The sequence below is a fragment of the Balaenoptera acutorostrata genome, chromosome 19 (genome assembly GCF_949987535.1).
Source record: "Balaenoptera acutorostrata chromosome 19, mBalAcu1.1, whole genome shotgun sequence".
NCBI lineage: Eukaryota > Metazoa > Chordata > Mammalia > Artiodactyla > Balaenopteridae > Balaenoptera > Balaenoptera acutorostrata.
Genome location: NC_080082.1, coordinates 11,858,225 through 11,871,639, shown reverse-complemented (window position 1 = coordinate 11,871,639; position 13,415 = coordinate 11,858,225). Strand labels below are relative to the sequence as shown.

At 37.3% G+C, this 13,415-nt stretch overlaps 1 protein-coding gene across 2 annotated transcripts in view; it reads left to right on the top strand.

Annotated features, from left to right (window-relative positions):
* CNTNAP4 (contactin associated protein family member 4) overlaps window positions 1–13,415 on the top strand; it is a 265,562-nt gene that overhangs the window by 38,025 nt on the left and 214,122 nt on the right. For both annotated transcript variants that reach the window (XM_028166624.2, XM_007182603.2), the window contains exon 2: window positions 954–1,064. In XM_028166624.2, the coding sequence (XP_028022425.2) occupies window positions 954–1,064 (111 nt within the window). The remainder of the gene's footprint in view (window positions 1–953; window positions 1,065–13,415) is intronic.

The window sequence follows — 13,415 nt, the reverse complement described above, 5'->3', positions numbered from 1 at the left end:
CACACATCTCCCTGTGCACAAATACAAGAGTTGCTCTAGGTTAATGTTTCTCAACTTGTTTTCTGATGGCACACAATAAATACTAGTATTTGTATAACACCCAAAAGGCAAAGCTTCTTGAGACCAGCAGTTCATCATAGGGAGGCTCTGCCCAGGGGGAAATACATATCAATGGACTGTGGGGTACAGAAGTTCAAATATGCAAGCTGATGACAAATTGTTTTTTAAAAGTAGGTGCTCGCCTTTACACTCCCACTAGCAGGATGTTGGAGTTTCTCTTGGCCCACATTATCTGGACCATCTGGTGTTGTCAGACTTACTAAATCTTGCTGGCCTACTGTTTGTAAAATAGTATCTAATTGTAGTGTTAATTTACACTTTGAGTTTGATCATCATTTAATAGCAGTTCTGTGCTGTGAAATCTCTGGTCTAGCCTTATGTCATTTTTTCTAGTGTGTTTTCTAACTGATTTAAAAGGAGTTTTTGTTTCTCCTTATTTTTTTTTGTTTTCCTTAATTTGCAGTACTAATTGTAAACTGTTTGGGGAGTACTTTCTCCATGTTGTGATGTTTCTCTTTACATCACATGTCTTTTGGCAACCCTAAGTTCTTAGTTTTAATCTAGTTAAGTTTATAATTCTTTCCTAATATACATTTATTTATGTAAATTAGGAATACTGATTAGGTATTTTTGTTTCTTGTTTAAGTAAGCCGTTTCTACCTCAAGGTACTATTTTGTAATTTCTACGAAGTTTTCCTTCTCCATTTCCATATGCTCTTGTCTTTAAATTCTTTTTCTCTTATTGAACTTACACTGTATATAAGCAGTGGGCATATTGTTAGAGATCCTAGATTTATTGTTTTGTTTTGTTTTGTTTATTTGTTTTATCTGTTGAATCCAAGTAAGCTGTCAGCACATTACTAACCTGAATGTGGAATTTTTCCTTTTGGCAGACGATTGTGATGACCCTCTGGTGTCTGCCTTGTCTCCGGCATCATTCAGCAGTTCATCTGAGCTCTCTAGCAGCCACGGTCCTGGATTTGCAAGGCTAAATCGAAGAGATGGTAAGTCTGCTTTTTCTGCTCTGATTGGTTCATGACGAATCTCATTCGTCTTCCATTCTCTTTTAGTAAGATCATTGTAAGTGATATATTGTAAAAGGTAATAAATTTCTTAATAAGCAAATGGCAGAAACTGATGAGATGTACATGACATTTAGGATTGGCTCTAGAATGGCAAAGGGATGCACCTGTTCCAAGATCTTGTATCATCATTTTAGGGCCCAAAGAATTGAATTCCCTAAATCTGGTGATTTTTTAAAATGTATCTTATAAAATAAACTTTTCTTTAGAATTTTTTTATTTTCATTTTTTAATTGAAATATAGTTGATGTACTATATAATTTTAGTTTTAGGTATACAATATATTGGTTTGACATTTAAATACACTGTGAAGTGATCACCATGTTATGTCTAGTAACCATACAAAGATGTTACAGTATTATTAACCATATTCCTTATGCTGTATATTACATCCCATGACTTATTTATCTTATAACTGGAGGTTTGTACCTCCTAATTCCCTTCACCTATTTTACTCATCCCCTCAGCCCTCCTCCTCTGATAACCACCTCTTTGTTCTCTGTATCTATGAGTCTGATTTCCTTTTGTTTTGTTTGTTTTTTAGATTCCAGATATAAGTGCAATCATACGGGTTTGTCCTTCTCTGACTTATTTCACTTAGCATAATACCCTCTGGATCCATCTAAGTTGTCACAAATGGCAAGATTTTATTTTTTTAATGAAAAATAAACATTCCACTGTATATGTATATACCACATCTTCTTCATCCATTCATCTACAAAGGACACTTAAGTTGCTTCCATATCCTGGCTATTGTAAATAATGCTGCAGTGAACATAGGAGTACATATATCTTTTTGAATTAGTGTTTTTATTTTCTTGGGGTAAATACCCAGAAGTGAAATTGCTGGACCTTATAGTAGTTCTGTTTTTAATTTTTTGAGTAACCTCCATACTGTTTTCCATAGCAGCTGCACCAGTTAATCCCACCAACAGTGCACCAGGGTTCCTCTTTCTCTACATCCTCGCAGACAGTTGTTATTTCTTGCCTTTTGGCTGATAGCCATTCTGACAGGTGTGAGATACATCTCACTGTGGTTTTGATTTGCATTTCCCTGGTGATGAGTGTTGTTGAGCCTGTTTTCAGGTGTCTGATGGCCATTTCTGTGTATTCTTTGAAAAAATGTCTCTTCAGGTCCTCTGCCAATTTTTAAATTGAATTGTTTGTTTTTATGATATTGAGCTGTTTGAGTTCTTTGTATATTTTGGATATTAAACCCTATTCGAATATGTCATTTGCAAATATCTTCTCCCATTCAGTAGGCTACCTGTTTGTTTTGTTGATGGTTTTCTTCACTGTGCAGAAGCTTTTTAGTTTGATTAGGTCTCATTTGTTTATTTTTGGTTTTGTTTCTCTTGCCTGAGGAGAGAGATCCAAAAATATATTGCTAAGACCAATGTCAAAGGGCATACTGCCTATGTTTTGTTCTAGAAGTTTTATGGTTTCAGATCTTACGTTGAAGTACTTAATCCATTTTGAGTTTATTTTTGTATATGGTGTGAGAAAGTAGTCCAGTTTGATTCTTTTGCATGTAGTCTGATTTTTCCAACACCATTTATTGCAGAGGCTGTCTTTTCCCCATTGTATATTCTTGCCTTCCTTGTTGTACATTAATTGACCATATAACGTGGTTTATCACATCGATTAATTTGCAGGTATTGAGCCATTTTTGCATCCTTAGGATAAATCCCACTGGATCATGGTGCATGATCCTTTTTAATGCATTGTATATTTTGATTTTTGCATCCATGTTCATCAATGATATTGGCCCGTAATTTTTTGTGTGTTTGTGTGGTGTCCTTGTCTAGTTTTGGTATCATGGTGATGCTGACCTTTTAGACTGAGTTTCAAAGTATTCCTTCCTCTTCAATTTTTTGGAATAGTTTGAGAATGATAGATGTTAACTCTTCTTTAAATGTTTGGTGGAATTCACCTGTGAAGCTGTCTAGTCCTGGACTTTTGTTTGTTGGGAGTTTTTGGATTACTGATTCAATTTCATTACTAGTAGTTGGTCTGTTCAGATTTTCTATTTCTTCCTGATTCATTCTTAAAGATAGTATGTTTCTAGAAATTTATCCAGTTTTTTCTATGCTATCCAATTTGTTGTTGTATAATTATTTGTGGTAATCTCTTACGATCCTGTGTATTTCTGTGGTGTTGGATGTAACTTTTCCTCTTTCGTTTCTGATTTTATTTATTTGGTTCTCTCTTTTTTTCTTGATGAGTCTAGCTAGAGGTTTATCAATTTTGTTTATCTTGTCAAAAAACTCAGTTCTTTTTTTCATTGGTCTTTTTTTTTCTTGGTCTCTTTTTTGTTTGTTTGTTTGTTTTAATTACTGCTCTGCTCTTTATTATTTCCTTCTGCTAACTTTGGGCTCTGTTCTTCTTTTTCTACTTCCTTTATATGTAAGTTCAGGTTGTCTATTTGACATTTTTCTTGTTTACTGAGGTAGGCCTGTATTGCCATAGATTTCCATTTTCATTTTTCTCAGGGTATTTTTAAAATTCCTCTTTGATTTCTTCAATGACCCATTGGTTGTTTGGTAGCATATTGTTTAGACTCCATGTGTTTATGTTTTTTCTAGTTTTTTTCTTGTAGTTAATTTCTAGTCTCATACTCATATGGTCAGAAAAGATGCTTGATATGGTTTCAATTTTCTTAAATTTACTGAGACTTTTTCTTGTGGCCTAGCTTGTGATCTGTCTTGCAGAATGTTCCATGTGCACTTGAAGATAATGTATATTGTGTTATTTTGGGATGAGATGTTCTGTATGTATCAATCCATCTGGTCTAATGTGTCATTTAAGGTCGGTGTTTCCTTATTGAGTTTCTGTTTGGATGATCAGTCCATTGACATAGGTGGAGTGTTAAAGTCCTTTACTGTTATTGTATTACTGTCAATTTCTCCCTTTATGTTTGTTAATATTTGCTTTATATATTGATGTGCTCCTATGTTGGGTGCATATATATTTACAAATGTTATATCTTTGTTGGGTTGATCCCTTTAGCATTTTGTAATGTCCTTCTTTGTCTCTCGTTACAATCTTTGTTTTAAAGTCTGTTTTGTCTGATTTAATTACTGCTAACTCAGCTTTCTATTTGTTTCCATTTGCACGAAATTTCTTTTTCCATCACCTCACTTTTAATCTGTGAGTGTCTTTAGATTTGCAAGGAGTCTTTTGTAGGCAGCATATATATGGGTCTTTTTTTTTTTTTTTAATCTATTCAGCTACTGTATGTCTTTTGACTGGAGCATTTAGTCCATTTACATTTAAAGTAATTATTGATAGGAATGTACTTATTGCCATTTTGTTAATTGTTTTCTGGTTATATTTGTAGTTCTTCTCTGTTCTTTCTTCTTTTCTTGTTCTCTTCCCTTCTGATATGATGATTGTCTTTAATGTTATATTTGGATTTTTTTCCTCTTTTTTTGTGTGTATGGGTTATAGGTTTTTGGTTTGTGGTTCTATGAGGTTCATATATAATTATTTATTATATATAGGTATCTATTTTAATTTGATGATCTCTTAAGCTCGAACACATTCTAATAACTCTATGTTTTTAGTCCCTCCACCACATTTTATGTTTTTGACATCATGTTTTGTATCTTTTTATTTTTTGTATCCCTTAAATACTTATTGTAGATACAGATGATTTTACTACTTTTGTCTTGTAACTTTTCTACTAGCTTTATAAGTGGTTGATCCACTACCTTTACTATATGTTTACCTTTACCAGTGAGATTTTTTCCTTTAGTAATTCTCTTATTTCTAGTTGTGGCTTTTTCTTTTCTTCTTAGAAGTCCCTTTAACATTTCTTATAAGGCCAGTGTAGTGGTGCTGAACTCTTAGCTTTTGCGTCTCTGCCAAACTCTACCTGTCCTTCAAATCTGAATGATAACCTTGCTGGGTAGAGTATTCTTGGTTGTAGGGTTTTTGTTTTGTTTTAAGATTTTTTGATGTGGACCATTTTTAAAGTCTTTATCGAATTTGTTACAATATTGCTTCTGTTTTATGTTTTGGTTTTTTGGCTGTGAGGCATGTGGGATCTTAGCTCCCCAACCAGGGATCGAACCTGCACCCCCTGCATTGGAAGGCAAAGTCTTAACCACTGGACCACCAAGGAAGTCCCTTGGTTATAGGTTTTTTTCCTTTCATTATTTTGAATACGTCATACACTCCCTTCTGACCTGCAAAGTTTCTGCTGAAAAGTCAGCTGATAGTCTTATGGGAGTGCCCTTCTAGTTGCTCTTCTCTTGCTACTTTTAAGATTCTCACTTTAATCTTTAATTTTCCCATTTTAATTATAATGTGTCTTGGTGTGGACCTCTTTGGGTTCATCTTGTTTGGGACTCTGTGCTTCGTGGACCTGGATGTCTGTTTTCTTCCCCAGGTTAGGAAAGTTTCTGGGTGTTATTTCTTCCAAAAATTCTCTGGTCCTTTTTCTCTTTTTTCTTCCTCTGGGACCCTATAATGTGAATGTTCCTATGCTTGATGTTGTCTCAGAGGTCCCTTAATTATCTTTATTAAAAACGTTTTTTTTTTTTCCTGTTCAGTTGGGTTGATTTCCACTACTCTGTCTTCCAGGTAACTCATCCATTCTTCTGTATCATCTAATCTACCGTTGATACCCTCTAGTGTATTTTTTACTTCAGTTGTTTTATTCTCCAGCTCTGATTTCTTTTTAAATTTTCTAACTCTTTGTTGAAGCTCTCACTCTGCTCATCCATTCTCCCAAGATTGGTGAACATCTTTATGATCATTATCTTGAATTCTTTATTGGGTAGATTGCTTATCTCTGTTTCATTTAGTTCTTTTCCTGAGGTTTTGTCTTGTTCTTTCATTTGGAACAGATTTCTTTGTCTCTTCATTTTCCCTAATTCTCTGTGTTTATTTCTATGTATTAGGTAGTTCCATTACATTTCCCAATCTTTTTGAAGTGGCCTTCCATAAGAGATGTCCTCTGGGGCCAGCAGCACACTCCCCTTTGACCATCAGAGCTAGATGCTCCAGGGGTGTCCCCTGTGTGGGCTGCATGTGCCCTTTTGTCATGGCAGGGCCCACTACTGTGGGTGGGCTGGCAGGTGGGGCTGACCCCCAACCTGGCTGGCTATGTGACCTGGTGGTGCATGGCTGTTGTGGGCCCACTGGTGGGTGTTGTTGGCTCCTGGCACTAATAGGCTAGAGAGAGGATTCCAGAATGGCACTTGCCAGTGCTGGTGTCAGCTCAGTAGAAGGAGATTCCAAAAATGGCCACCACCAGTGTCTCATTACCCAAGGGCATCTCAGCTGCCTCCTGTCTCTCTGGGAGGCTCTCCACGGGCATTAAGTGAGTCTGACTCAGGTGCCTTTCAAACTACTGCCTCTGCACTGGGACTTGGAGTATGTGAGATTTTCTGCACACCCTTTAAGAGTGGAGTTTCTGTTTTCTATAGCCCTCTGGCTCTTCCAAACATATGCCCTGCTGGTTTTCAAAGCTTGACTTCTGGGGCCTCATTTTCCCTGTGCAGGATCCCTGGGCTGGGAGCCCTATGTGTGGCTTGGACGCCATGCCCCTCATGGAGGACCTCTGTTGCTATGATTTCCCTCATGTTTGTGGGTCACTGATCCTGCGCTGGGGTTCCTGACTAGACTCCATCTCTGTCCCTCCTACCTGTCTTGTTGTGGCTTTTTCTTTATATTTTAGTTGTGGAAAATCTTTTCTTATCTTCAGGTTGTTCTCATAGATAGTTACTTTCTTTTCTTTTTTAAAATAAATTTATTTATTTATTTATTTTTAGCTGCATTGGGTCTTTGTTGCTGTGTGCGGGCTTTCTCTAGTTGCGGCAAGTGGGGGCTACTCTTCGTTGTGGTGCACAAGCTCCTCATTGCGGTGGCTTCTCTTGTTGCAGAGCACGGGCTCTAGGCACACAGGCTTCAGTAGTTGTGGCTCGCGGGCTCTAGAGCACAGGCTCAGTAGTTGTGGCGCACGGGCTTAGTTGCTCGACAGCATGTGGGATCTTCCTGGACCAGGGCTCGAACCCGTGTCTCCTGCATTGGCAGGCGGATTCTTAACCACTGCGCCACCAGAGAAGCCCTGATAGTTACTTTCTAAGTAGTTGTTATTTTGGTGTGCGTGTGGGAGGAGGTGAGTTCAGGGTCTTCCTACACTGCCATCTTGATCCTAAAATATACTTTTCTACAACAATATACAATCATTATGTATACAGTAGCCATGAAAATTTAATTGGCCCTCTATTTCAAGATAAGCAAGGAAGTTTGCAAGAAGCAATTTTAAAAGTTGCTAGTTATTTAACAGTAATCATCCCTAAGTTTATTTAATTCTCAAAATGAATGACATAACTTTCTCTCCTGTTGAGGAATGGGAAGTTAATAAGCTTTCATGCTCCTTTAGGAATACTCAGTTCGTATTGTTGACTATCTCTTAGGTAGGTTGTGTTTGATTGCTTGAGTATGTTTAAAGAAAAGTGCAGATAATTAAATGACAACTTGCTGTAGATATAAGAGAATTTCAAAACTCTCTGCACTTAAAGACAAAGTATCGTTATTATCCCTTTCTATAATATGCTAAGGCAAAACCCATCTGCTCATGCATTCTATGGAAAGAGGATTAGCAATACTAACAAAGAAAATATTTTTAACAACCATAAAAAAAGACACCGACATCATATATTATTAAAACCATGATCCACTCATTTATTATTCCCTTCTCACATGCTGCAGCTACTACTTCTAATTTTACTCCTTGATCTTATCCTTTGTGCTGTTGTTTAATGTTTGAGTACATTGAACATTGGACATAACAAATAGATTGTGTGTGTGTGTGTGTTTTGCCATATGGTCCATGTTATAAATATCTAACTCTGTAACATGAGTTTATTTAAAAAATTTTATCTGATATTCTTTGATACAGTCCTCTATGTGTGTTTCTTTTTTTTAAATTAGGTATAATTGCCATAACTTTGTGTGTTTCTTAGTGTGAGAATATCATTGGAGAGTAATAACTGAGATCCTTGTATCAAATGGGGAATTTTGTGGGCTTTGAATATATTTGTGTAGGTAATTCTTGTCTGTTACATTTATTTGCCTTATAGTGAAAGTTATTGTCACATTGGACTATCTCTTCCTATTTTCAATTCTGAATCCCTTACCACAGGCAAGTGAGATTTCCTAGCCCTATGGGGGGTCAGTCCAGATCCTGAACCAATGGTCCTTTCCATAGGAATGCTGTCATCACAACATTGACCTTAGAATGAAGTTTCCATCTTGTATTTCTTTTTAAAGTAAAGCAGAGTTTAGCATTTACCACCACTCCATTTGAGTTATAATAAGGTTTCATAGGATTTGGCCCATCAAAAGAGATACAAAATTTAATGTAACTATTTATCTTTATTTTCATTTGTTGAGGTTCAATAAATCTCTCTCTCTATATGTATATATAATATGTTATTGATTTGATCAAATCATATTTTTCATTAATTTATATACTCATCAGGAGTCTCTATCAGTAGGACTCATTTTCATTCTTAATTCGTTTCTATGGCTCTTGGTGAAACACAATATTAAACTTCATGAATCTCATTTGCATGTTAATGAAATGGAGAAACACAACAGGATCATTTTAATTATCTTTTGCTGGTTGTCAACCTGCTTGATTACATTTTTCTTTTTTATTTAGTTTTTCTTTTTTTACCTGTTAATTACATGAAGTGTTCACAAGAGAGTATCAGATTTTGAAAGATTTATTAAAGGCTGTATATTATACTAGTATGCTGACATTCCTTGTGGTATTTAAATCAGGCTATGGAAGGGTGTTCAGCTAAGTCAGCAGGTCATGTATAAATAAACTAAATCAGCAAATAAAGATCCTAGTATCCTAGAAACACATATAGGGTTACCTTTTTGCTATGGAATCTGGAAAACGTAGAGCCAAAGAACAGACAAGGAAGAAATGAGGAATCAAGCTCAACAGCCCACTGCTTTCCATCTATGAGATAAGAAGTGCCCTGGGTTACACTGTGATAATGACTAGGCCCTGTAATGGGGAAAGGAGATCAGAAAAAGACTACAGTTAAATGTAATTATTCCATTTCTACCAGTAGGGAAGAAGAAAAGTTTACTTTTTTTGAGGTATATTAATTTAATTTTGTCACTTAATTCCATTGTGGGTTGAAATGTGTCCTTCAAAAGGATACGTTCACATCTTAACCCTGATACCTATGAATGTGACCTTATTTAGACCTAGAGTCTTTGCAGATGTGATCAACTTAAGATAAGGTAATATTGGATTCGGGTGGGCTCCAGATAAGGCCTTATAAGGAGAATGAGATTTGGAGACACAGGAACAGAGAAGACAGAGATAAGAAGGCCAGGTGAAGACAGAAGCAGAAATTCAAGTAATGCAGCTACAAGCCAAGGAATTCCAGGGTTTGCCAGCAACCACCAGAAGCTGGGAAGAGGCAAAGAAGGATCTTTTAGAGGATGCGTGACTGGTGACACCTTGATTTTGGACTTTGGGTCTCCAGAACAGTGAGGGAATAAATTTCTGTTACTTTAAGCCAGGTTGGATACTTCGTTACAGCCACCCTAGGAAACTAATATAGACTTTGGTACTGTAAGTTTAGTGCTACTGAAACAAATATTTAAAAATATGGAAGTGGCTTTGGAATTGGGTAATGGGCAGAGGTTGGAAGAATTTTCAGGTGTGTGATAGAAAAATCCTAGATTGCCTTGAAGAGACTGCTGTTGGTGGAAATGTGGAGGATAAAGTGCTTCTGGAGAGGTCTCCAAAAGAAAAGAGGGTCATATTATGAGACACTGGAGGGAAGGCAATCCTGGTAATAAAGTGGTGGGAAAGTGGGATGAGTTGTGTTCTAGTGTTGGGTGGAAAGGAGAATTTGTAAGTGATGAACTTGATATTTACGTCAGAATGTTTCCAAGCAACATATGGAAGATGTGCCCTGGTTTCTCCTTGCAGCTTATAGTAAAACACCGGAGGAAAGGGAAAAATGGAGCAAGGAGCTGTTACGCAAAAAAGGAACCAGAATTTGATGAGTTGGAAATTTCTCAGCCTATCTCTACTGCAAAAAATGCTCTAGAGAGAACATCAAGGATGTGGGCACATTTTGCTAAAGAGATTAGGAGTGTGACTCATGAATGCAGTCCATCATCTCAGCTGAACCCTGGGATATAGATGGGGTTATCCAGAAAGATCTGTGGAGGACATGCTTCTGTCAATTACATAGGAGGCAGTTTTTGAGAATTTTATCCTAGCAGAAACACTACTTGCCTAGACTGAAAGAGATGGAAGCTAGGCCAGCAAGGTCTCCATGGGTCCTGAGTCTGGGGCCAGTGGGGCCTCTGCAGGACCAGAGGGCAGAGCATCAAGCCACAGAGGATTATACTCGGGCCTTGAAACTTAGTGGAATTTGCTCTGCTGGGTTTCAGACTTGCTTTGGACCCATAACCCCTTTATTCCTTTCAGTTTCTCCCTTTGGGAATGGGAATGTCTATCCTATGACTGTCCCATTATTGTATTTTGAAAGCAGATAATTTGTTTTCTAGTTTCACAGTCCACAGATGGAGGTTTTCCTCAGGATGCACCATACCCAGAGTCTCACTTATGTCTAATTTAGATGGTTTGGAAGATAAGATTTAGGATTTCTTGTGTTGATTGTATTTAGATGAGATTTTGGACTTAGAGTTGATGCTAGAATGGGTTAAAACTTTTGGGGATGTTGGGATGGGGTGAATGTATTTTGCATGATGATGACATGAATTTTGGGGGGAGCAAAGGGTAGACTTCTGTGAGTTGAATTGTGTTCCCCTAAACGATATATTTAATTCTTAACACCTAGTACCTGAGAATGTGACCTTGCTTAGATCTAGGGTCTTTGCAGGTATAATCAGGATGAGGTAATAATGGATTAGGCTGGGCCCTAAATCCAGTGACTGGTGTCCTTTTAAGGGGAAAGAGATACACAGAGACGCAGAGACAGAGGAGACAGAGGGAAGAAGTCCATGAGAAGATGGAAGCAGAAATTGAAATGATATAGCTACAAACCAAGAAATGTCAAATATTGCCAGCAAGGGGTTAGGGGGAGAATTACTGCCCTAAATCATTGTGCTTCTTTGCATGTAACTATTATGCTTAAATTAAAATCCCAGAGATAAATTCCCAAGGTATGCATGGTGCATGTCAGTGCTTAAGAGGATAGATGAGGTAAATGTTTCTTGCTGTTAAACATATTGCATATAATCGTTTATACTTATCACATTTAAAATGATGAAATTAATATATTTGATAACCAGTACTTTATGAGGAAAAGAATAAGAGATGAATTTTGTACAGGACTGAAAAAACTCAGGCGTCAGAAAAGGAGAGCCTCATTGGCATGGTGGGTGTAGGTCTGAAATTTGCCTGATGGTCCCCAGGACCAGAAATGGGGCAGGTGAGCCTCACGAACTGAGTGTAGAGAATTGACTGCATTGGGGACCGCCTATTTTTATAGAGTTGGCTAGAGAACAAAAGATGCCAACAGTTTATTTGCTTCCATATCAACTGCTTCCCATCACACCCAGGATGCAATGTGCCTGAGTAAGCCCTCAGCCTGAATAATTACCTGAATTGCAAGGGTCCCACACCTCCATGCTGAGTCAGGCTATAAGTACCCGACTTTGTATTAGCTTTGCCCTATTTTTCTGTCTTGCCCTAATTGATCTCCGAGATTAGGAGATGTACAGTTCTTAATGTTGGGATGCGAGCACTTAGACCTGACAAAAATTCCTGAATAGTCAGATCCCTGAGAGTCGCCCCTGTAGTCACAGGACGCAAGCTTCTCCAGCACACTTGAACCTTAGTTAACCTGCTCTGCTTCTCTGCTTTGTACTCTCTCCAGTGGATCATGACATTTTAGGTGAAGAGTGAACACTTTGGTGTTAGACTTATCTGGATCAATTCACCATTCCTGGGTTTAAATCATTACTACCTTACTTTTTTTTTTTTTAATTAATTAATTTATTTTTAGGAAGACGTTTTTAAATTCATTTATTTAAGTAGGAAGTAATTTTATTTATTTATTTTTTAACATCTTTATTGGAGTATAATTGCTTTACAATGTTGTGTTAGGTTCTGCTGTATAACAGAGTGAATCAGCTATATGTATACATATATCCCCATATCTCCTCCCTCTTGCGTCTCCCTCCCACCCTCCCTATCCCACCCCTCTAGGTGGTCACACAGCACCCAGCTGATCTCCCTGTGCTATGCGGCTGCTTCCCACTAGCTATGTATTTTACATTTGTCCCTTACTTTTTTAAAGATGGAAGAAATACTTAACCTCTATGCTTTAATTCTCTAGCTTTCTTTTGGAAGAATAGGGATAATACTGAAGAGGTTTTGGCTTTATTGAAAATGATCACGGCACTGTGGTGTAACCACAAGAATTACAAAAGCACAGTCCCAAGAGAATGTTAAACAGTTTGAGTGTGTCCTGCCAATTAACCCCACTTTAGCAAACCTCACAGGACCAAATATATACTTTAATTTATACAAAGGTAATCTCAAAATTCAGGCATCCTCATAACTCTGGTAGAAGAGTCTTGTTATTTTATTTTTATTTTTTTTTAATTTTTATTTAGTTATTTATTTATTTAATTATTTATGGCTGTGTTGGGTCATCGTTTCTGTGTGAGGGCTTTCTCTAGTTGTGGCAAGTGGGGGCCACTCTTCATCGCGGTGCACAGGCCTCTCACTATCGCGGCCTCTCTTGTTGCGGAGCACAGGCTCCAGACGCGCAGGCTCAGTAGTTGTGGCTCACGGGCCCAGTTGCTCCGCGGCATGTGGGATCTTCCCAGACCAGGGCTCGAACCCGTGTCCCCTGCATTGGCAGGCAGATTCTCAACCACTGCACCACCAGGGAAGACCCAGAAGAGTCTTTTTATTCTTGATTAATTATAGAGCAAAGCAGGGTCAAAGAATTTTTTTTTTTGAGCATTTATCTTTAGTTTTTAATTACTCTGCACAAGAATTTTATATATTAAGGGCAGTAATCCTTTACCAGACATTTGTTACAATAATTAATAAATTGGTAAAATATTTAATAAGCAGAATAGAAAAAAATCAATTTTCCTTTCAAAAGAGCAAGGAAGTCTTCCTTCCCTTCCTATTAAAGAAAATACATTTTACTTTCCAAATATTTGTATATCTTGCCAGGCAAATGAAATCCAGCAAGAATTATGCCTTTCATATAATGAAGATCACCATATTTAAAT